This window comes from Brienomyrus brachyistius, chromosome 4, assembly GCF_023856365.1.
Source record: "Brienomyrus brachyistius isolate T26 chromosome 4, BBRACH_0.4, whole genome shotgun sequence".
Classification (NCBI taxonomy): Eukaryota; Metazoa; Chordata; class Actinopteri; order Osteoglossiformes; family Mormyridae; genus Brienomyrus; species Brienomyrus brachyistius.
Genome location: NC_064536.1, coordinates 7,339,945 through 7,363,450, shown reverse-complemented (window position 1 = coordinate 7,363,450; position 23,506 = coordinate 7,339,945). Strand labels below are relative to the sequence as shown.

At 46.3% G+C, this 23,506-nt stretch overlaps 2 protein-coding genes across 3 annotated transcripts; both read left to right on the top strand.

Annotated features, from left to right (window-relative positions):
- Nucleotides 1-872: 872 nt before the first annotated feature.
- Nucleotides 873-9,091, top strand: c4h5orf22 (chromosome 4 C5orf22 homolog). Of its 2 annotated transcripts, none has more exons than XM_049011364.1 (9): nt 873-1,041; nt 1,534-1,679; nt 1,789-1,938; nt 2,375-2,834; nt 4,745-4,807; nt 4,886-5,007; nt 5,285-5,351; nt 6,033-6,172; nt 8,641-9,091. In XM_049011364.1, the coding sequence occupies exons 1-9, from the start codon at nt 973-975 to the stop codon at nt 8,810-8,812; spliced, it is 1,389 nt and encodes a 462-aa protein (XP_048867321.1). In that variant the 5' UTR covers nt 873-972; the 3' UTR covers nt 8,813-9,091. The 2 variants fall into 2 exon arrangements, with proteins under 2 accessions (XP_048867321.1, XP_048867322.1); XM_049011365.1 differs by having other exon boundaries at nt 1,019-1,151.
- Nucleotides 9,092-16,582: 7,491 nt separating this feature from the next.
- LOC125740394 (melanocortin receptor 4-like) lies at nt 16,583-19,422 on the top strand. Its single transcript, XM_049011363.1, has 2 exons — nt 16,583-17,286; nt 17,423-19,422. The coding sequence occupies exon 2, from the start codon at nt 17,692-17,694 to the stop codon at nt 18,679-18,681; it is 990 nt and encodes a 329-aa protein (XP_048867320.1). The 5' UTR covers nt 16,583-17,286; nt 17,423-17,691; the 3' UTR covers nt 18,682-19,422.
- The last annotated feature ends 4,084 nt before the right edge of the window (nt 19,423-23,506 follow it).

The window sequence follows — 23,506 nt, the reverse complement described above, 5'->3', positions numbered from 1 at the left end:
AACGAGAAATGTCTGGAGGCGTCTCGGAGATATTGTTTTACGTTTTTCGACCGCTAGGGGGTTGCCGATTCACGTGAAAAAATAATGCTTCAGCGAGCGACGCAAAACATCAATATTTCATCCTAACTCACCCACACTAGACAACATATTTAAGTGGTCGCTTCAGGCAGTTATTTAATTAGTTGCTTGGATGCTTGGGATTTCGCCTCTTTTTGCTTTTCCCTCTCTTTGGTAATGTAGTCATAGGCAGGAACATCTGCTCATTAGATTAACTCCAAATTATGCCACGCCGCAGCCGCATAAATAAACTGTTGATTTTTTTTATAATTATTTGTTATTTATATAGGTTCTGTTTATATTATCTTTACTTCTTTAAATATAGGCGGTGTAAAGTATAGTTAAACATACAGTGCTATTATTTAAACGAATTCCTCATCACTGTCAAAATTTCAGTCCGAAAATATATGCTTGAAATGTTGCTCATTAAATATGTTGGGACCTGGGAGACAGGGGACGTGGGCTATTACCAGCAGCAGCCTTCGTGTAAATGTTTATTATTATTATTATTATTATTATTATTATTATTATTATTATTGTTATTGTTGTTGTTGTTGTTGTTGTTATTCGGTCCGCTGATTACGTTTGTAATACGATAAGATTGATTCTATGTAAATAATAGAAACTATTATTAGCAGTAGCAGTAGTAATAATCGTTGTCGTTGTCATTGCCGTATTAGTAGGATGGTTTCTTAGAGAGGGGATTTAAAAGCGAATCTCGTGTTTCCAGTCGACACCGAAACAACGATGGACTTCTTTGGACCAATCATATGCCGTATGTGTCATATTCAGCCAATCGGACCTTAGGTGCTGTCGTATGTCTGTTTAATTATAACCTCCGGGAGCAGCAATACATCTTAAAAGAGGACTAGATATTCATAAACAGCTATAATATTATAATCATTGTTTTAAAAAATGAGCATGCAGGCACCGAAAAGAGTATACTCGCGTCTGCCCGTATGGATAGTCGAAGATCACCACGATGTGAGCATTTTGGCAACTGAAATGATCCATGAGTGCTTTAAGCGTTGTTGATATGTGCATGTGTGGAATTAAATTCTTTTTAATTTGATTGTTCAGATCTACTTAATTTGGTGGGTATTTACAAAATATCAGATAGCTATCCGATTTTGTGCAGCCCTAAAAATGCAACGGGGATAAGTTACTTTTAAGTCAGATGATCTACCTTAGATTCCGTACGCATTATAGCTGCGACTAAATATAGTTTACCCTTGGACACTAATACATTTTTGCCGAAATGTATTAGTTAGCTATTCATTTGTTTGTTTCATTGTTTGTTTGCACTTTGTATACTGTCTTTACACTTTGTTTGTTTTCCACTATATGTGTGTGTTCACCTGTGCACTACGTACATGATGTTGTATGCACAAGAATTTCTTCCTGGGTTAAATAAAGTTTTTATCTGAATCTTAATATTATTTTATAACAGTTTATTGCCTGTTTGTTGTTGTTTAGGTAGTTCAGCATATATATAGGGCGATTGGTTCCAAGCATGTCCCGGCAGATAAGATAAAACTGGTCCATTTGGATTCGCACCCGGACCTGTTGATTCCTGTAAGCATGCCCGCTGACACCGTTTTCGATAAGGAAGCGCTCTTAAGGTGGGCCGCCTCACTTGTTTATAAATAGTCACTTGCACAGAGACATAATGGAGCGCATTTTAAAGACTGCTTTCTTCGTACTGTGTTCTCATTTCTCTTTCGATCACAGTGAGCTTAACATTGAGAATTGGATCATGCCCATGGTTTATGCCGGTCACGTGTCTCATGTCATGTGGCTCCATCCGTACTGGGCTCAGCAGATACTGGAAGGAGAGCACAGCATGTTTGTAGGGAGAGACTCCTCAACAACCACAATCAGGTGGGAGGTTTAAAACTACAGCCTTTTATAGCTGGATGTCCTTTGCATTGACTCAGGCTTCTGACTCGCGGCTCTGGCATGTTTCTATAATGCTTCTGAAATCTCTTATCGCACTTGATGAGAAATTAACCTTTTTGCGTAGATCAGCAGATATCATTTGTAATAGTCATGAATGAAGCAGTAGACTTGTTTACCTGTTTCTTACTCTTGAATAAAAGTTATCTTATGATAAGCCCTCTTGGTTACCTGATGTACTTTTCGTTACATGAACATGTCCAGACTTTCAAGTTTTAGTTTTTATTGTCACATGTTCTAAGGAACACAGTGAAATTCTTATGCCACAGTTGCAGGATAGGGGACAAGTGGGGGGGGGGGTGCAATAGGGCAATATGTGGTGTCCTGACAGTAGTTACTGGAATCCTCTCTCTTTCTGCAGGGTTACGAGTAAGGATAATTATTTCTTAAGTGATGGGCTTTACGTTCCTCTGGATCAGCTGGAAGAAGCGAAGCAGCTACATCTGAGGGTTATCAGAGTCGACCCAGTCCAGGGTGAAAGCGGCAAAGTCCGGGAACCTGTGGGATGTGGCGCTAAGAAATTAAAACGTGCATCTTCTAACGCGGATGGATCAGAGGCACAGGATGGTGTTAGCCAGACCCCTGACACTGGCAGCTGCCGGTCACAAGATGGCAGCAACGCGTCAGGCAGTAGCAACAGCAGCACGAATAGCGACAAGGCGACGTGCTGCTCTCCCACGACTCCGAACACCGGAGCGGGATCTACGGCTTATGTGCTCGACCGTCTCCTGCCGGTCATCGAGAAGACGGACTCCTACATCCTCGATATTGACCTGGATTTCTTTTCCTGCAAGAACCCCTTCAAGGAGATGTACACAGAGGTAAAGACTGCAACCCAAGCGGGGGTCTCAGCAGCGGGGGGCTCAGCAGTGGGGCCATCTCAGGCTCTGACTTCGATTTCTTTAAGCTGTTGGGATCTCCCGAGCTGTCCCTGCCGTTCATTTAAAGGGTCTTTAAACACTGAGGGATCATTATCCTTCTCCCTCAGTTACCCTGAATTTCATATGCGAAGCCAAGCTGGTTAGTCAAATGGCTGCTGCCCTGTGCCACATCTGCCTGTGCTTTAACCTGCCAGTGGCATGGGTAGGACTGTCACGGGAACTGCAGGTGTTGGAAATGCGGCTGGCTTCGAGAAAGAAGCTGTTCTTTAATCTAAATCGAATCGACGCAGAAGGATAAAGGTGCCGCCTGTAATGTGCTCCCCCCCCATCACCGGCCATCACCGCTGCCTCTGGGCTCCAGCTGAGCTGCCTCAGTGAACACACCTCCATCCATCCCGCCGCCAGCTTCCTCTGGCAGTCATTGTGAAGTAATTTCCCAGGAAATATTTTCAGGAAGGTATTCTAACCGCATGTAACATCCAGAGCTTTATTTCCAGAAGGTTTCAGCCTCCTGTTATCCGCCGGCTCTGTTGTCATGGTCACCCCCTGAATGAGGCCTTGTTGGTCAGTGCATCCGTCCTTGCGTGGTGAATTTACCAAGCGGTTAAACGTTTTCTTTTCTTCCTCTCTCAGAATGAACAGTAAATTGGGGGGGGGGGGGGTTGACGATGCATACCTCTGCCCACCCCCTCCTTGGGAAAACCAGCCCCATTCTGCCCCATCCAGGGATTGAGTGGCCAGTTAAAGAAGTGAAAAATAAACACCACGACTGTGCCACGTATCGGAGTCGCGGGTGGCGTCTGCCGTCCTTTTCCTGTCGCCCAGGGGCTTCCCTCCCCCACCCCCAGTCTTCTAGTTCCCACTGCCTGTGTTTATTGGCCCCCTAAAACTTTACACCCCGTGTTCAGAAGAGAAGCAATACCTAACAAAAAAAAATACGGCCTGCATTTCAGTCGCCGCTTTCGCCGCGGCAGTTTCTGTGCCATGAGAGTTTCTTCGTCTGTGGACTGTACCGGGACCCCCCCCCCCCCCCCCCCCCCCCATCTTGATTTAGCACATGGGTGCCAAAGTGCGAAATCAAGTACGTAAGAATGACGTTAGAATCGCGGGCCGTGTGACGAAAACACGACAGTCTGATGCCCAGTCACGTCAGCAAATGAAATATTAGCATTTTCATAGGCTCCTCCATTATCACGGAATGGGGGGTTCGTGGGTGCTTGTAACATTTGGTCTCACAGAACGGAAAATTCCAGAAAGGCACACATTTGCACATACATTTGCATGTTACTCATTTAACATTTACTAACAATACAATCAATATTCTCTGCTAACAAATTTACAGTATGTTCACGCTTTGAACACCTTTATTGCCAAGAAAATGTCATATCTGTGATTCATCAAACCTCCTCTAGCAGTTATAACAGCAGAGAAAATTCGAGACAATCTTTTCTACAAGGGACGTTAAATACTGCTCTGTTTCTTGGGAGGAAACAGTTAACTAGTGTGTTTAAAGCTAAAGGACAGCCTATAATTTCACTCTGCCATCACCACACAACCGGTTAATAGGATGTCAGACATGCACTTTTCCATTTTATAAAGGAAACTTGTTTTAATTGACTTTCATTTATAGTTGTTCAGTCAACTTTCCAATGCTTAACAAGAATAAGAAATCTGCACTGGTATGTATGTGTACCTGTCAGCCAATCCTGGCAGAACAGAGCAGGGTCCCCAGTTCTGGTCCTGGTGGGACAGAGAGTCTGCAGCATAGGTTGCAGATTCCCCAGTCAATTGCCTGGTTTAGTAGCTCTGTGAGGATCCCGCAGGTGACCCTGCCCGCTTGTCTTCTGCAGGAGGAGTATGAGCTTCTGAAGGAGCTCTACAGCTTTCAGAAGCCCCATGAAGACGCTGATGAGGTAGAGTAAGCGTCCGGCCCGCTTCCCAGTGTGGTCCTCACGTCTGCTCACATCTCACCGCGCGTTTTCCTGGCTCAGGAGGAGATCATGGACTGCGTGGAGAGGCGCCTCCGGCAGCTGGAGGCCCTGGAGGCCGCCTTCGCCGATTTCATCGAGGACGACGGGGGGGAAACCGTGGCGCGCTGGGAAGCGAGCCCAGGGTGAGCTGAGGGCGCCCCCTAGTGAGCAGGCTGACCCTTTTGCCTGCTGCGGAATTTGACATCGATATTACAAATTACAGCATCTAACTGACATGCTGTATTTAAATTTTTTACATTTATTTTCTTTTTACTATATATACATGTATATATATATATGGTTGCAGCTTTTGCTGTGATGTGTGAATTTTGGACCCTTCAGGCACGTTTCCCTGGAAACCGCTGGAGGCTTGAGGGGGCGGGGTTTCCGCAAACCGTTACGCTGTGTCTGTGTGTGCAGGATGAAAGGCATCGGCAGGCTGGTGCAGAGTCTGCGGGCGCGGACGGGAACCCCCGATTACGAAATGGCAAGGAGCCCCTCTCCTCATGGACCTCTGTGGTTCCGGGATGCACTGAATGCACAGCACTGTGCAAAAGTCTGATGCCGGCAGAGAAAATGATATTTAAATGGTCTTCATATAGGTGTCTGTAAAGTATGTCAGATTAACAATCTTCATGTTGGTGTAAGGCTGTGATTTTGTCTTTTAGCCATTTCAAAGCCCCTAAAGTCACCCAGTATTTTCAGTAACCATCCACTATGCCAGTGTTTCCCAACCCAGTCCGCTACGTCCATGTAGTTTTTGACCTGAATGCTACCTAAGTTTGGCTAATCCTCCTCACTGAGTTATTTAAGTAATGTTAATTAATGAATTGAGCTGGTGGTGAAATTTAGCAAATGCATGGAATGGCTGCGATGCCCCTGAGGAGAGGTTCGGGAACCGAAGTGGTCTTCATCTAACCAACCAGCAGCCTTCTGGACTACAGAAGACATTTTTGTTTTCTTCTTTTTTCGTTTTTAATTATTATTGTGTTACTGTCAATTTGCATGTGCTACTAACCCCTGTAAATAACTTTAAACATTTTCTTTCACTGCCTAAGACTTTTGCACAGAGCTGTACATACAGTATGTTCTGTTCCATGTTCCATGAAATCATTGCTGAGGGGGTGTGCTGCGGCTGTCACGTGACTGCTGACCCCCCCACCCCCAGGTCCACCAAGCCGGGCTGACGTGTGACCACTCTGAGCTTCCTCACCATGTCAGCGACCTGCAGGAGGTGCGTCGGCTCGTGGGGGCTGTGCACCTCCTCCTCCAGGGGCTTCCCAAGCCCACACTGGTCACCATGTCCAGGTAAGAGGCCTCCTCCCAGCTGTGGATGTTCTGGTTTGACTGGTGTGAAGGGTGGTAGGTCCCCTTTATGGGGGCCCCGTTTTGGTCTACCTGTTTGGGACCTCTATGGGGGGGGTGTGTTTGTTTGTGTGAGGGGCTGTGCTTTTATATCTGGGGGCGTTTGTGTGTGTCTTTGTGTGTGTGTGTGTGTGTGTGTGTGTGTGTGTGTGTGTGTGTGTGTGTGTGTGTGTGTGTGTGTCTTTGTGTGTGTGTGTGTGTGTGTGTGTGTGTGTGTGTCTGTGTGTGTGTGTGTGTGTGACTCGCGCTCTATGAAAACAGAGTACAACAGCAGAAATGCAGACCAGCAGAAAATAACAAGGACCAGATAAAAAGCCCAGAGCAGAGGTGGATTCTGGTTTAGCGGCGCCATGTGACATGCTGCACCGCGAAGGTACCTCCCCCGTCGCTACCTGGCCCTCGAACCTGGAGACTGCACCCTCCTTAAAGGCTTCCGGGTTCGCAGCGTCTGGCACACGCGTGTGTCTCACGTGATACGTTGAGGTTGAAGGCCACCTGGTGGGCGTCTGGGTTTGTTACAAGGTTTGCCGGCCCTGAGGCGTTAGACTGTTAGCTTGTTAGCAAGAAAATAACCAAAAGATTTTTTTTTTGGGGGGGGGGGGGGGGGGGGGGGGCGGTTGTAGCTGCCACAAACTGGCTCTGCATCCTGTGTGTTTAGAGCCCCGCTTTCGACTCCTGGGTTACACACAGATGTATTTTTTTGCCAGTGATTTTCTTCCTGCTTCTTAAAGGTCAGGCTGTAATTCCTTTTATTCTCCTCCTGAAAGCTTCCGGCAGAGAGGGAGCTGGGAAGCCAGTGTAGCGCTGCAGGCCCCACCTCCGCGGGCCATTTGGCATTTCGCGTTATTTTAATCAGAGTCAAATGCCCCCCCCCCCCCACGTTTTAGTAAATAATGTGTATGTTATGTGTACAGGCAGGATGGCACTGTGACGACACACAGGGAGAGTGTGTGTGTGTATCTGTGTGTATCTGTGTGTGTGTGTGTGTGTGTGTGTGTGTGTGTGTGTGTGTGTGTGTGTGTGTGTGTGTGTGTGTGTGTGTCTGCACCTGTGGTTTTATATTTACCATGTTATTGGGACCAAATTTCCCCACAATATGGTAAAACCTGGTATGATTTAGCCTTTTTTCAGCTTCCCATAATATAAACCTCAATAAAATCTAAGCAATTTGAAAGTAATGATGGCTGCTTTAAAGACTTTCATTTTAATGGCTTTCATTTTAAAACTGACCAGAGGTTTAAAGTTTAAAAAGTTAATACAGCTGGGAAAAAAGAAAATGTTGCAATTTGTCTTTAAAACTATTTTTAAACATGGATGTGTCTCATGGATCTCATACATAGTATGGTGTGTGTGTCTGTGTGTGTGTCTCTGTGTGTACATCAAGATATGTGTTTGCAGGTTTGTTTTTTCCACATTTTTATATTTATATATATATATATATATATATATATATATATATATATATATATATATATATATATATATATATATATATATATATATATATATATATATAATATAGGGGCGGCATGGTGGTGCAGTGGTTAGCACTGTCGCCTCACACCTCTGGGACCCGGGTTCGAGTCTCCGCCTGGGTCACATGTGTGCGGAGTTTGCATGTTCTCCCCGTGTCGTCGTGGGGTTTCCTCCGGGTACTCTGGTTTCCCCCCACAGTCTGAAGACATGCCAAAGACTAAATTGCCTGTAGGAATGCTTATGAGAGTGAATGGTGTGTGAGTGTGCCCTGCGATGGGCTGGCCCCCCATCCTGGGTTGTTCCCTGCCTCGTGCCCATTGCTTCCGGGATAGGCTCCGGACCCCCCGCGACCCAGTAGGATAAACGGTTTGGAAAATGGATGTATGTATATATATATTAGCTTGTGGGATAATTTTTCAGGTCTTCATGTTCTAAAACTCAATAAAAAATACAGTAAATGTAATAAAAAAACTCAGGCTGTGGTTCAGGCTGTGGTTCAGGTTAGGACTGGGTCGGGCGTAAGGTCATTATTGTTGGGATTTGGCTTATGCCCATAGAGAGGCATGGAGAGTCCCCACAGTGACAGGAGTATGTGAACTCTGTGTTTAGACGCACATGCTCCTGCCAGTAAGTATTTACCACTGAAACTACAGTTTTTAAAAAGCACCCACTTCTCACAAATAATCCCTGGGACCATTGTTATTTCCCCACAGAAAGAAAAGATAATTGCTTGGGGATAGTTAAAATGAATGTTATTAGCTTTTAGATCAGTTTGATGGATTTATTATTTGTATCATTCTGGCATGTTTCCGCGTGTGTGTGTGTGTGTGTGAGATTAGTGTCAGACAGAGAATAGGCTGTGAAGTTCCCGCCCTGATCAATCCCGCATTCTGGAGTGTACCTGGTATTCCTGAGATTTTCCACATGTTGGACAGATCCAGCCTGGACGAGTACTGCCCGATCGTGCAGGTGGAGTCCATCCAGAAGGGGGTGCTGGAGACCCTGGAAGAGCTGTACGGCCCGCTGGACGTCCACAGGGAGTATGAGGAGGCAGATGTGGGGGCTCCTGGAGCTGCAGAGGCAGAACAGCGGCCCTTGGCTGAGTGATGTGTCGCGACTGATAGATGGATCTGTCTGGTGTGTCGGGAATAACGGATATTAAAGCGGAATTCCCGGTTCTGCCAGGAAGATCATGCATCAGTATTTATAAAAAAACATCAGTTTGTAGCTTTATCTACAGAAAGTGCCTCTCTGCACAGATGACGGACAATATTGGATCCATCAAGCAAAACGGCAAAGACCCCAACTCTCATTTGGAACTACTAGCATTTGTCATATCTGACAGTTATTAAATGCTAATCATGAATAAAGTAAATTGTACTTTTACGTTGAAAGCTAACTGATCGCCATGTAAAGCATCCTACAATCAGAGTGATGGCAGGACAGGGAGGGAGGGAGGGGTACAGAATGGGGGGCACTTTTGATTTAACTATAGGAGGAGGAGTTTTACTTGCACAAAAATGTTCTGAGGGCAGAAGGAAATTCTGATTGGTTCAGAGGGGTAACCAATCAAATTGTGGAGGAGGTCACACACGCAACTAGAGGAATCGGGCCGAGACATCTGATTGGTTGGTCCCACCTCCTCTAGTGGCTTGATCCCACCTCCTATTCAATCTGATTGGTTAACCCTTTGAACTAGTCATCTTTCCTTCTAGTAAAACACCCATGAGCGAATGAAATGGAATGCATGGGGGGGGGGGGGGGGGGGGGGTAGGCAGTCTCAGTGGGTGTCCTGTGCATCTTGGGCTGTCTCTCTGATGCTGGTGTCACATGGGCATCGCTCTCTGGGGCACCCTGTGTCTTGAATTGGCTCTGTGGCCGCCCCCATCTGAAGCTAACAAATGGCAGACATGGTCAGTACCCAGACTATTTATTTACCTAAACAATATTCATCTGTGCCAAAGCATCAAGGGGGCAGTGGGAGGGTTTTCAGTAAGTCAGGGTGTCTCTCCATCTATAAATGACACCTCCAGCTGAGGTTTAGTATATGTGAAGCAGAAGTGGGACCTGCAGGGGGTGGAGCTTGCTTGTGGGGGTGGGGCCTGTTGAGGGGGCTGGGCTTCCCAGGTGGGATTCTGGCCGTCTAGCTGGAAGTAATAATGAGAAATGGCTGGGTAAGCCCCCCCCCCCCCCCCCCCCCAAAAGGTAATTATATCTCCTGAGAGTCACAAAGCAAAGCTTCGGAGATGAAGAAAAGTCTCGCTGTATTCAACAAACAACACCAGTGCAGGTCCTTAATTATCCCCCCGGAACACGCTGCAGGTCACTGATGGCAAAGACTATATTCACATTTAGGTGCTTAGTGAAAATTTCAATCCATCCGATGGATGAGTTTTACCAAGGCAACGCGGGTTAAGTGCCTCCCCCAGCTAATGGCATGATTGTGGATGGTGGGGGGAGGGGGAGTGGAGCGATGGGCCGTGGGTGGGCCGGTTTGTTGTTTGCCCTGAGGACAGTTTAGTGTTAAACAGCCTTTTACCGTTTTACCGTTCTGGAGTGTGGCTTGCGGCAACGTTGCCGTTCGTCTGGCTCTTCCGGTTTCTGTGTTTCACCTCTTCGCAGTGAGACGGGAAGAGCAGTGATCTACACTGATACCTCGGTGGCCTTCAGCATCTAAATCATTTCTCAGAATCAGTTTTATTATCACTAACTACATACAGCACTGTGAAAAATCCTTAGGCAGCCAAAGAAAAATTTGTTTAAAGCTATTTATGTTTGTACTAAATGTATATTTATTGAGAAAAAAAAATCAACATTGAAATACAGATGCGTAAAATGTTCCTGATGTCTTGTTGGATGGCAATAAAATTTACAGCTTCAGTTCCCATTCAAATTCTAACTGAATTAGAAAATGATCCTCCTGGAATTTTGCTTACCTGATCATGGCGGACGGTCGCTGCGAATACTGAGGTGACTTTGGGGGAGGTTTCGAAATGGCCAAGCTGACACACTTCAGTGGACAAAATCGTAGTTTTATACCAACAGGAAGATCATTTAAACATGATTTCCTTTGGTTGCCTAAGGCTTTTGCACGAGGGATTTGGCACGGGTGTCATATTGCAGTCACGGGAATTTGAAAAAACAAAACACTAAGCAAGCATACAATAACGACGCTCGATACAACAGACAGCAGCATTACCTAAATACTGTGTGATGAGAATCAGGCTGCTACTGTGCGATACAGCAACAGAAACAGCAATAGTGAAATAATGAATAACCTGGCTGTACAGAACCAGTATGTATAAATTAATCCTGAGAGTAGACAAGCGGAATCTGCACACACAGCCTGTGTGGCCCCTCAGCCCTCCAGCTGATGTAGGTGCTTGGATGTGGTTCTTCCAGAGGATGTAGGACATTCCCAGGATTCTCAGGCTCCATCTGGCCAGGTGCTCCTCATGATGCTCTCTCTCTCCCACTACAGTCTTGCGCTTCAGTTCAGCCCTGGGCATGGAGCCAGAACATCTCCCCAATGGTGCATTTTAACTGAAACGATCTAGCACTGTAGCTGCAGGTGCTCAGTGAAGTATCAACAACCACTTTGGGATTTTAAACCATCAGCTGCTGGTCTATTGACATGCAGACTGGGATCAGGGAGTCATCCCGCAGTTGATTGGTTAGACCCTGGAGAAGGGAGGAGGGGCTTGCAATTCTGACCAGGGTCACCAAAGTTCAGGAACGAGGTTCATCCCCCAACATTACATTTTCTCAGCTATGTTATGGAGGCAGAGATCCAGGCTGACAGGAAATGGGCTCTGATGACACTGGTACCCGCGGAGCTGGTGAGCAGCATGATGTTAAGGACCAATCAACTCCTGCCAGACATGCAGCAGACGAGAGGAGGAGCAGGACAACTTTGGCCAAGCTAGGTGGGGTATGTGTCATGCTTAATCTTCCAGGGAAGAAAGTGTTCCTCATTCGGAACCACATGACTGGACCGGCCAGGTTCATGTCTAGCATTCTCTTTTCAGAGATGTTGGGGGGGGGGGGCTTTGACTGGCCATGGGAAGGTAAACTTCTCAAACCTCCACAGCATGTGCTATAATACCCAGCTAGGTGTTAGTTTCGAACCCGTGTCAGGACTGACAAACAGGTGGATGAGGTTTTATGAGTCGTGATCAGATAACCTCCAGCCCAAACGCGAGGTAGTTTTCACCTACCGATGGACAGCATGGTTGGGATGACAAAGAGATGAAACCCTGCACTGAATATCTATTAAATATCCAGACAGGACAGTGTATAACATTACACTGTGAAGTAAGGGAGTGGTGTGTGTGATCGGATGGTTGCTGGTTCAAATCCCAGGCTCTGCAGAGTGACTTTCACTGCTGAGCCCCTGAGCAAGGCTTAGCCCCCAGGTGCTGCAGGGACGGGCTGACTCGGCTTTCTCAAAAAAAAAATGTCCGTTGCTTGGACGAATGCTTCTACTAGATAAAATGAAAGCGATTTAACAATCAGCTCATGTGACACAGGATTGCAGCATCACACGTATTTTGTGGTATACATCTCCTCATAAATGCGGTTTTTGGTGCAAGTTACCTCTATGAGCCCACAACCTCATCATGTTACTTTTATTATAGAAAAGTTTTGAGGTATTTCCGCAGTTTTATTTCTGTTGTTAGTTGCATAGCAACCGGCCGTCGCCAAGGGTTTGCTGATGTGACCTGAAGTTGTTTGTGAATGATTGTGTTCTCCCAGGTGCAGAATACAGCAGTAATCCTCAAAAACGCAGGGCAGGTCTTCATCTCCGTGTGGCTTCGTTTTTTTTTTAATGGTAGAGAATTGAAAAACTGAAAAGTAGCGATGATACATGTGTGTCTGCGGATCTAAATAAAACGACCAAAATTACTGGTTGAGTAGCTGGAGCAAAACTCTTAACAATGTCTACGTGAAAAATCTCTCTAATTCAAATTTTAAAATAGCGACGGAAAATTACAAAATAATTTATGTAACTGAAAAGTGCGCTGTAATTACTTTTATAGGTAATGCTGCCCACAGAGGGAAGCCATTCACTCAGCTCAGCTCCTGACTAACGGCTCCGTACGGAACCTTGATGACCGCTGAGGCTCGAATTGATGCAATGGCACTGAGACTGAGATTCGACCATTAAGCCCCCATAAAGAGCCGCTGTTCTGCTAAGGGTTGAGCTGGTGTGGCGTCACCGACTGAGGGCTGCCAGGAGGTCAATGCGTCCCCGCTGCGTGCTTCCCAGAATTCATTGCTGTGCGATCACATGACCTCACCTTGCTGCGCATGTGACGCAGAATACTGTAAATATAATAAAGAATGGTGGTGATCGCATTAAAGTAGATCCCACAAGTCTCTTATACTCCAAAGTGTCAACAGAGAGCAGGAGATGCAACTATAGCTACGAGCCCCAGTCAGCGAATCGCTGCCAAATGGTCCTGCCGCCTTTATTTAATTACCATGCGCTCGTATTTTATTTGCTAGACCTGGAAAATTAGAGTAAATTAGATCGTGGGTTTGCATATGATAAGTGCATTGAGCACGGCGCTGTTAATACCTCATAAGCTTTGTGTGCAGAGGTCTGGTAACCAAAGTGTATAATCCCAGCAGTGGGTAGATAGCGAGAGAAGATGGAATCAGCGTCTGGAGAATCCGGCGTCAATCACAGTTTGGGGGGGGGCATTTAGAGTGAGGGAGAACAGCTAACAAAATGGCAGGACAGAAGCGGATAAAACACAACCAAAATACAGCCCGAAAAGACGTCATACCCATCAAATGTGAAAAGCAAGGCTTTTAAAAAAGATTAATGAAAAGAGTTGCTAGAGTTTCCTTTAATACCCTGAGACACCCAGCTAGGGTCACACAACGCTAGAATTTAAGCTCATTAAGTGTCAGGGGGGCAGCAGGCAGGGGGACTTAGGGGCACCAGCAAGTTTGAGGCGTTTAGCTGAAGTAGTACTTGTTTCTGCAATGAGGAGCCTGCCTGTGAGGATGGTTTATGCGAAGCAGCACCAGACACGGGTGCTGTCATAATGCGGCAGGTGTTTTCATTTTTCATTTGTGCCATGAAATGAGCACGAAAACATTCCCTCTCTGCCGTATTCGGACATTTCTGTGGAATTGTTTTTATAAAGGTTCCTAGATATTAAATTATGAACAGTCATATCAAATACCTGGAATTACTGCTATTTATAATGTACTAACCGCAGTAATAATTTTCTGAATTATGATCGTCCCGGCCTCTTGTTTTATGTAAGGCGGGGTCGAGGTGACCCTGGCACCCGTTCCAGGAAGCTCATGAGTGTCTGACTCCCTGGGTGGGATGGCCGTCCCTCGGGGAACTGGGCAGGTGGGTGCAAGACAGAGGGACGGACGGATGGATGGACGGATTGATGGATGGAAGGACGGACGGATGGATGGACGGACTGATGGATGGAAGGACGGACGGAAGGATGGATGGATGGATGGACGGACGGAAGAAAGGATGGATGGATGGAAAGATGGATGGATGGATGGATGGATGGATGGATATCTGAGCTGGGTTACCTTCGGGAAACAATATCAGCTGATTCTGTGTATAAAACATTTGAGGAGGAATCAGGAAATATAATTTAGTAGAACTTCCAAGAATCTGGCCGCACGTTCGGCACAGTGAGTTTCCAGCCCGTTCAGCTTAATGCCGATGAGTCACATCTGGATACAGTGTTCAGACCATTAGATAAGAAAAACATCAGATAAAAACACATGAGATGCAGTGATACACCAACGAGTCCCTGATCATCCTTGGAGTGTAACACGTTTCCCATGTGTCTGTAAGTGAGTGTTTCGAGGGGGCTATAGACAAGTGCAGTGTGTATATATATATAAAAATGCCCACCTCTCTTAAATGTAAAATGACATTAGTTCTGTTGAGCTGGGTGGTGGTTCACGCTGTGACCCCATCCTTTCTCCAGCTGAGAACCTGGGGCCCTGAGCCCCTCCCGAGTCGCTCTTCTGCTCTCTCTCCCTGATGTTTGGGAGAAAATAATAATCAGACATCCCAGCTCCTATTCCCCCGCACGGCCGCTTGGGGGGGGGGGGGGGGGTGTATTACAGCAAACCCATTTCACTGGAAAGGCGGTGCTCTGTGCTTGTTAAAAATTCAGGTACATTCTTCAGAGATTCGTCTCGCCAAAGGGGCGTTCGGCACAGCATCGAGTGCTCGAACCTCGGGTCAAAAAAATCTGATTTATATATGGAGGGAAAAGGGATACTGAAGGTGCTTTCAGGGGACGTTGAGTTAGGGTGCAGCTGATAAATGCAGCACTGGAGGGGTACAGAACACAGTCCCATCAGGCGTCCAGCTCCCAATCTACACCCCTTATCATGCCTGACTGTGACGGAGAGATGCTGGCCATTGTTTCAGTCTCTAAATGCCTGTAGGAGTCACTATTACCTCCGACCAAATTTACTCTGGCCGTATATACCAGCAGTTTATAATTGTCAGTGTGAGATTTTTAAAAGCTTACAAATTATTCTTTTTTTTGGGGGGGAGGGTCATGATACCACTGGAACCCTGGTCTTCCACTGCAGTAAACCCGCCTGCCCCTTACTGCAGTATATATAACATAACGTGCAGGATTTAGAAGGCATATTGAAAAAGTTAACCTATGTTTTCAGAGTCCTCACAAGTTAAGATCTTGATTCTTCGAAATTAGGTTTGCTTTTTCCTACTAATGATCTACGGAGAAGAAGCCCGCAGGTCTATACTCAGCTGCCCTGCTTATTGGAGACGCCTCTGTTGTGATCATCTCACTGGGTCTTTGCGGGGGGCTCCAATGCCCCCCCTCCCACACTGAGATAAGGTTCAGCCCCAAACTTAGCAGAGAGGCTGACCTTCGAACTGGGCCGGGCTTCCCAAGGTAACCGTGGCAACACTTGACCAGTGACGCATTTCCAGCAGTCTGTTCGAGGCGTCCAATCGCATGTAATTTAAAGTGCCACTGTAAGATCCAGGCGGGTCACTGCACAAGGCTAGTCGAGCTTAATCTGAATTAATTCCCAACTGACTGCGAGTGATGTACAGAACGCTGGTCACATATTTACATCGAAATTCATTATATAAGCGCCCGTTTATTTTGTTCAAGCTGCACAGCTATAATCAGATAGTGCAGAGAAGCATTTTCAGTCTTGGTTTGTACTTAATCACCCATGAAATTGCATTCAACTTATTTTCAGTATATTATACTAGTGTAATCTAAACTATCACATAAGGTATTGGAAACCTTTTTAAAAATGGTAGAATTCAGTTTGTTTCTCCAACTTATTTCTAATTCAGCAGTTTCTGCACAGTTTCATGCCTTATAAAAAAAAAAACGAAATGCTTAATGGTTCATTTAAATGGTTTGACTGCTTGAAAATCGATGGATTTGTTTCTGTGAGAGTGGGAGAGTGTTGCCCATCCCTTACGGGCATTGGAAGCGTACCACCATCCGAACCATGCATTTGCATAGGGGCCCTGAGGTTTGGGAGCCCTCTGCTGGCAAAAAACTGTAACCACACTAAATATTAAATAAACACATTAGTAATTTGGGAGATGCTGAAGCAGCATGTTCTGCTAACCAGCTAGCTAGATACAGCTCTATTCGCTAACTGTTCAGTTTTTGAAACATGGGGCGGGGGGCAGAAATAACAAGCCTGTCCCTGTTTACGTGGCTGGGGGGCGGAGCTTGAGGTGTGTCCTAGGAAGAGTCCCTAAGGATGGACTCTAAAGTTCACTACAAGTTTGGTTTCTGTTATTACTGAGGTGATTTTTCAGACGTGCTCTAGGAATGCCGGCATTTCTGCCTCCTGTACAATAGGTCATACCAGCTATTCCAATCACGGTCCTCGAGGTCCGAGTGCTGTTCATCTTCCAGTCGTCCTTTACCTATGAGCCAAGTGTGAAGCCAATCATAACCAGTAATTATTAAACTAACTAACTGGGAGAACTGAAAACACGGCCTGGATTCGGACTCTAGGGCCAGATTTGAAGAGCCCTGGTTTAGAGGTTACGGACAAATCTGGAGCAGCTATGATGTCTCCGTCTCGTACCTCAGGCTGTACAGAACTGGTTCATTGAACAGACACCCACCAAGCAACAGAGCGTCTGTCCAACTGGGTGATTCAGAACGAAGGATTTCAGTTTCAGTCACATAACAGTCGTTCCTGGGGTCTCATTAGAATCATTAGAATGTGACTATTTATCTTTTTTAGTTTCCTCTCACTCCAAAGACATGTAATATTATTTTTCTCCTTCCTGTTACCTTAGGAACTGTTAATGCATCTGGAAAACTCTCAAAACAAGAACCCAAACAAAGAAACTTTAAAGAATTAGTTCTTTAGTCCTCCTTAGTTTGCTTCAAAGCCCATTAACTAGATCCAGCTCGGCTGTCAGACCCCAAGACACACATGTACACAAAGCCTACCACCCCCTGCCTGTCCTGATTGGCTGCGGGGAGAGCAGTGGGAGGAGCCAGATGCGAGAGTGACGAAGCACATCCCATAAAGCCCAAGGCCGGCTGAGCTCGCCTACCGAGGTGTGATACGCCCGCCGCTTCCCTCATCTCCGAATGACAGTCTTCTCTGCTCTGTGACTCATCCAGCTTCTCTCTCTCTCTTTCTCTCTCTTTACTTCCACTCTCTCTCCCTCTCTCGCTCCCCCTGTTTCCCCAGCTGGGGGGATGAGCATTCACAAGGAGGTGTTCCGGGGCTGCTTGTGGATTGGTGGGGAGCTTAGCAGGGGGTGTATAGTGGGGGGTCAGGGGAGCAGGTAGAAAGCCTCCCCAGAGGTAGGGCAGGGGGAGCAGCAGCTTGTGTTCAGTTGCACTATGCCCAGGCACCATCTGCTCCCACGTGGAGAAGAGAAGCCCTGGTAGAGGCATCTCCTGGACTGAATATCAAGAAGAAGATCGTGGCAAAAAAGCTTAGCCTTGATCTGGAAGATGAATGTCTCTCATCAAGGGCCCATCCATCCCAGGAACCTGAGTTTGGGTACCTCCAGCAATGAATCCACCGGAGGAAAGGGCCCCTCGTCCTCCGGCTGCTATGAGCAGCTCCTGATCTCCACAGAGGTCTTCTTGACCCTGGGCATCATCAGCCTGCTGGAGAACATCTTGGTGGTCACCGCCATCGTCAAAAACAAGAACCTGCACTCGCCCATGTACCTGTTCATCTGCAGCTTGGCTGTGGCGGACATGCTGGTCAGTGTCTCCAATGCCACGGAGACCATCGTCATAGCACTGATCACCAACGACGAGCTGAACATCCGCGTCAGCCTCATCAAGAGCATCGACAACGTATTCGACTCCATGATCTGCAGCTCGCTGCTGGCTTCCATCTGCAGCCTGCTGGCCATCGCCGTGGATCGCTACGTCACCATCTTCTACGCGCTGCGCTACCACAACATCGTGACGGTGCGGAGGGCGGCGGCCATCATCACCTGCATTTGGGCGTGCTGCACGGTGTCGGGGGTGCTCTTCATCGTCTACTCGGAGAGCACCACCGTGCTCATCCTCCTCATCACCATGTTCTTCGCCATGCTGGCCCTAATGGCGTCCCTCTACGTGCACATGTTTCTCTTGGCACGTCTGCACATGAAGCGCATCGCCGCCTTGCCAGGCAGCGCCCCCGTGTGGCAGGCGGCCAACATGAAGGGCGCCATCACTCTCACCATCCTGCTGGGCGTCTTCGTGGTGTGCTGGGCCCCCTTCTTCCTTCACCTCATCCTGATGATCTCCTGCCCGCGGAACCCCTACTGCGTCTGCTTCATGTCGCACTTCAACATGTACCTCATCCTCATCATGTGCAACTCCGTCATCGACCCCATCATCTACGCCTTTCGCAGCCAAGAGATGAGGAAGACCTTCAAGGAGATCTTCTGCTGCTGGTACGGCCTCACCAGTTCCTGCATCTGCGAAATGCCCAGTGGCTGACGGTGCTTCAAAGAGAAACGACAACATTCGCTTTTGACGCCTTATGCCCAGTTTAACGTTCCCCTCACTTCTCGATAACGCGGTAGTTTGTGTCGCCTTCCCTCCTCAGGAGGTAGGTCGGCTGATGGAAAGACAGACTATTTCCGGTGGATGTGCTTTCTAATTTAAAAAAAAATGCATTCTGTGTCACGCAGAACAGCCTGGCTGCAGCTATGACATGTATTAAAAACATCCATTTGGATGCGGTCGAAGAGGAAAGAAAACCGAACATGTCAAAATGTTCAGCTTTATTTACGAGGACAAAGCGCAAACGGAATAATTTGGCACAAATATATGGTGACGCACTTTATAGGACAAACACGCATACCGATAGGTGTATGGATCGGAAAACTATAAAAATGAAATGTTTGCATGGCCGCTTTTGTGTTTCATCGCACAGTTTATGGCTGAAACGAACAAATTATCAATTTCTGTAAACATGAAACACGTATAAATAGTTATGCGATCCGAATGTGGCAGCTTCTGGTTTCCCGGTGTCCGCGTAAAGTTGCGCGTTTGCGGATCTGTGTGCGCTTTCCGTGTGACCTGAGCGCGGAAATTCTCCGGCCGGCTTCCCTGTCCCTGTCATTCCTGTGTATGTAGTGTTATCAGGCTGCTTGTTGTCCTTATCCTGTGAAATAACGAGCTTTCATTATCGATGTCGGAGTGGGTATAGTTTTAATAAATATGATTTGTCTTTTTTCTTCCAGTCGTGTCCCATTCTGGATCCTTCCCGTTTTAGCTACACGGTCTGAATGCTGCACACGCGTTTCGTGACAAAGAGGCGCTATTTTAAAGAATGTGTCACTCGTGTTCCTGTCCGCTTCCCAAAAAAGCAGTCTGAGTGTTTTTCCTTTCCCGTCTATTGAGAAGAAACGTGCGTCCAGGGCTCGGTTCTGCCCAGTGCAGTTGGTTTTTGCGGTTCCGAAGTTTATATATCCATGAGATTCATAAAATCTGAGGTGGAAATTCAGGCCCAGTAAGTACTTTCTGGACCTGAACTTGAACTTTACACCTCTGCAAAATATACACTCAGATATTACCCCCCTACCCCGGAAGTATCCTGAACCGCTCCACCACCCGTTAATTTTACACAATGACATGATTCTCACAAATAATGCATCAGAGCATGTAGTTCGTATTTAAAATAATACTAAAGAATTAGTGCGTCGTGTCTAATGTAACTGTGTAAATACTGCATGTAAGGTGAACTATGCAAAAGTGTGACACTTTTTGGTAAATGATTTAGAAAAATCTCATGAAAGCCATTTGCTCAAACTAATATTTTTTTCTATTAACTGCTTGTCTCCTTTAAAAAGTTTCGCGTGGAAATTTAAACAGCCTGTATAATATTTAAAGGTTAAATGGAATAAAACAGAGAGGCACCTCTCGTTTCTTGATGAGCTTGTCCAGGTAAAGTGGGGCTTTAGTTTTTTATATAGAGACAACATATAATTGCGCAAATCTATATTTTATTGACGAAAAAAACACCATAAATAAATTCATTGCAACATTTTGTTCACAAGAACCAGCTACCTTTGTGTAAATAAGTAATTGTTTTCTTTTTCATTTCATGAGTGTCCTTAAATCTCAGAAAACCTTTCTTGGCATATTTTGCCCACTTTTGGTCGGGGGCGGTGGGGGGCGCGTTCCCTACGTATTATCAGGCGATCGCATTGACCGGTTAGCTGCCAATGAAATAAAGTATTATCCATCCATGCATTTTCCAAACCGCTTATCCTACTGGGTCCCGGGGGGTCCGGAGCCTATCCCGGGAGCAATGGGCACGAGGCGGGGAACAACCCAGGATGGGGGGCCAGCCAATCGCAGAAGTATTATCCATTTACATAGAAACATCTGGACGGTCTTGATCGACCAGCTGGGGACCCCTGATATACATTATTTACATGTAAAAATGTGTCCCATTTTATCTGAAAAGTACTGTTCCACAAAAGAGGCACAGCACTATTAGTTTTTTATTAATTTAAAAGTCAAAGCAAACAAAAAACCGAATGTATTTCTTCAAAAATGTGCTTTATTTCTGAAACAATCTCCAGCCCTCTTTTAATAAAATACAACAACTTAAACAACACACCCATTATATGCTTCTAGCAGCTATTTAGACACTTTCCACTTTCGCTACACAGCTTGTCTTGAAATTATGAACACAGTCGTCATCAACATGCCACACCCATGAAAGCAGTAGTTGAAAACCAGGCTCGGTTATAGCATTTAGCACTGTTGGTTTTCATTGGTTGTTGACTTTTTTTAAGTAGCACAGGGCAAATCTTATATGTTCCACTTTTGCTGACTTCACCTTAGGTTAGAAATGCAAATATATGCAATTTCTGGTAGTGATTTATGCATTACATTCGGTTTTGACTGGATGGAGTTATACTCTAAAGAAGTTGTAGAAGCACATGAAGGAAGAAGGCAAAGTGGTGAGGTGCCGATCATGAGAGCTTGAGTGAAGGTAGACAATCGGGAACTGGAGCGCCCTCTCCAGGAAGCTTTGTAGCTTAAAACATCACCGTCACATTTGAGACCTCAATAATTGCAATAGATAATTTAATAACATGATAATACGATTAACAAACAGCTTCTTCAAAGAGGCAGAGATTAATTGCGCCTGCATGGATGCATGAGGTATTAAACGAGGCTGTATGAGGCACAGGGTGAGTGTTAATTAAATGTGAGTTTAATTAATCCGGAGCCCCGGTCACCGGCTCTGTAATTAAGAAGCGAGGGCGGGCAGACGGCACCTGTCACACCTCAGACCCCGATGCCCGCTGACAGATGGAGGGACCCGCCAGTGCAGCACCGCAACCTGCCCGCGGTTCCCTGACTGATGAATATAACCTTATTGGGAGTGATATTCTACGTGAATTCCGTAAAGTTGAGGTTCTCGCGTTTCCCATGCGCGACGCCCTACGTAGGCGCTGGTAGGGGGTTTTGAGCTCAGGGTGTTGAAATTCGGAACGGCTAAAAGACTTTTTGGTGGTGGTTCGGTAGTCTTTTTGGGAGGAATTATCATATAATCGCATCTGAGTGCGACGTAAATAACGTTTCCATGGTTTCCAGTTTCTGTGGCTGGAGTGAGATTTTCCATTCGAGACAAGTCTCCACACACATGCACACGTATTTACATGTAGTTTCATTACCTTGTAATTAGTCTTTAGGGTTTGAAATCTACCGCCAACGTTATGAATGTAGCTAATTTTAGGATTATAATGAATGAATATAAATTTGCTCTCATGAGGGAGTTTGAAAGTGTGAGACTCACGTCAGATGCGTGACGGTTGGCAGCCCCGTGTTTCCGACAGTATTCTGATACTGCATTACCTGCAAAAACCAGAGGGGGTGCTAAAGCACCTTCAGCACCCCTATTTCCTCCACGCTACCGTGTCCTGCCTTCCCCTCAGTTTAGTGTCTGCCTCTTTATACGCCCTCCAGGTATCTTCTATGTCTGCAGCCAGGGCTGGCTGTACGGTCTCTGGATACCACAATGGCACAGGTGGGAACCCGTCGAGGGACACAGTATGATAAAACAGGCATAGGATTGTGCACAGTTACATTTATCAGAGGAAATGTGCTGCTGAGCATCAGATTTTTCTTTCTCTATTGATTATATAATATATCTGCTGTGCAAAAGTCTTAAGTAATCAAAGGAAATGTTCAAATCTTTTCCTCTGGGTAATAAGTGCACATTTGCTCAGAAATAACGTATTATCCATCCATCCATCCAGTTTCAAAACCGCTTATCCTACTGGGTCGCGGGGGGTCCGGAGTCTATCCCGGAAGCAATGGGCACGAGGCAGAGAACAACCCAGGATGGGGGGCCAGCCCATCGCAGGGCACACTCACACACCATTCACTCACGCATGCACACCTACGGGCAATTTAGCAACTCCAATTAGCCTCCAATTACTCCAATTAGCACTCTTCAGACTGTGGGGGGAAACTGGAGTACCCAGAGGAAACCCCATGACGACATGGGGAGAACATGCAAACTCCGCACACATGTGGCCCAGGCAGAGACTCGAACCCAGGTCCCAGAGGTGTGAGGCAACAGTGCTAACCACTGCACCACCATGCCGCCCCCACCGCTCTGACTTTCAAATACTAATTTAGTTAATAAATTAAGTAAGCCAGTGGCAACATTTAATAAATACCTGGAATGGCTGGGGTGCCCACCCGGGTTCGAGTCTCTGCCTGGGCCACATGTGTGTGGAGTTCGCATGTTCTCCCCATGTCGTCGTGGGGTTTCCTCCGGGTACTCCGGTTTCCCCCCACAGTCCAAAAACATGCTGAGGCTAATTGGAGTTGCTAAATTGCCCATAGGAGTGCATGCGTGAGTGACTGGTGTGTGAGTGTGCCCTGCGATGGGCTGGCCCCCCCATCCTGGGTTGTTCCCTGCCTCGTGCCCATTGCTTCCGGTATAGGCTCCGGACCCCCCGCGACCCAGTAGGATAAGTGGTTTAGAAAATGGATGGATGGATGGAAGTCAGAGAGGTATTGATTAGCCATATGAGGTCTGCTAGCAGTCAAGTCAAAAATACGTGGGTGTGTTGGATGGTCGCTGCAAATACTGGGGTGACTTCAGCAGAGGTTTTGAAATGGCTGAGCTGACACATTTAATTTAATCATCATTTTCTTTGCCAGCCTACAACTTTTGATAGTATTGTGTGTGTGTCTTTGTGTGTGTGGATTATGTTTATATTACGTTGTGGGGACCAATGTCATGAAAACCTGTTATTTTGACATTGTGGGAACAATTTTCCAGGTC

What these genes read in the sequence shown, in the direction of transcription:
- LOC125740394 (XM_049011363.1), top strand. Translation starts at nt 17,692, where the DNA reads ATGAATGTCTCTCATCAAGGGCCCATCCATCCCAGGAACCTGAGTTTG.
- c4h5orf22 (XM_049011364.1), top strand. Translation starts at nt 973, where the DNA reads ATGAGCATGCAGGCACCGAAAAGAGTATACTCGCGTCTGCCCGTATGG. An exon ending in CGCTGGGAAGCGAGCCCAGG is followed by an intron (nt 5,008 to 5,284) that starts GTGAGCTGAGGG and finishes CTGTGTGTGCAG; the next exon opens with GATGAAAGGCATCGGCAGGC. An exon ending in GAACCCCCGATTACGAAATG is followed by an intron (nt 5,352 to 6,032) that starts GCAAGGAGCCCC and finishes CCCCACCCCCAG; the next exon opens with GTCCACCAAGCCGGGCTGAC.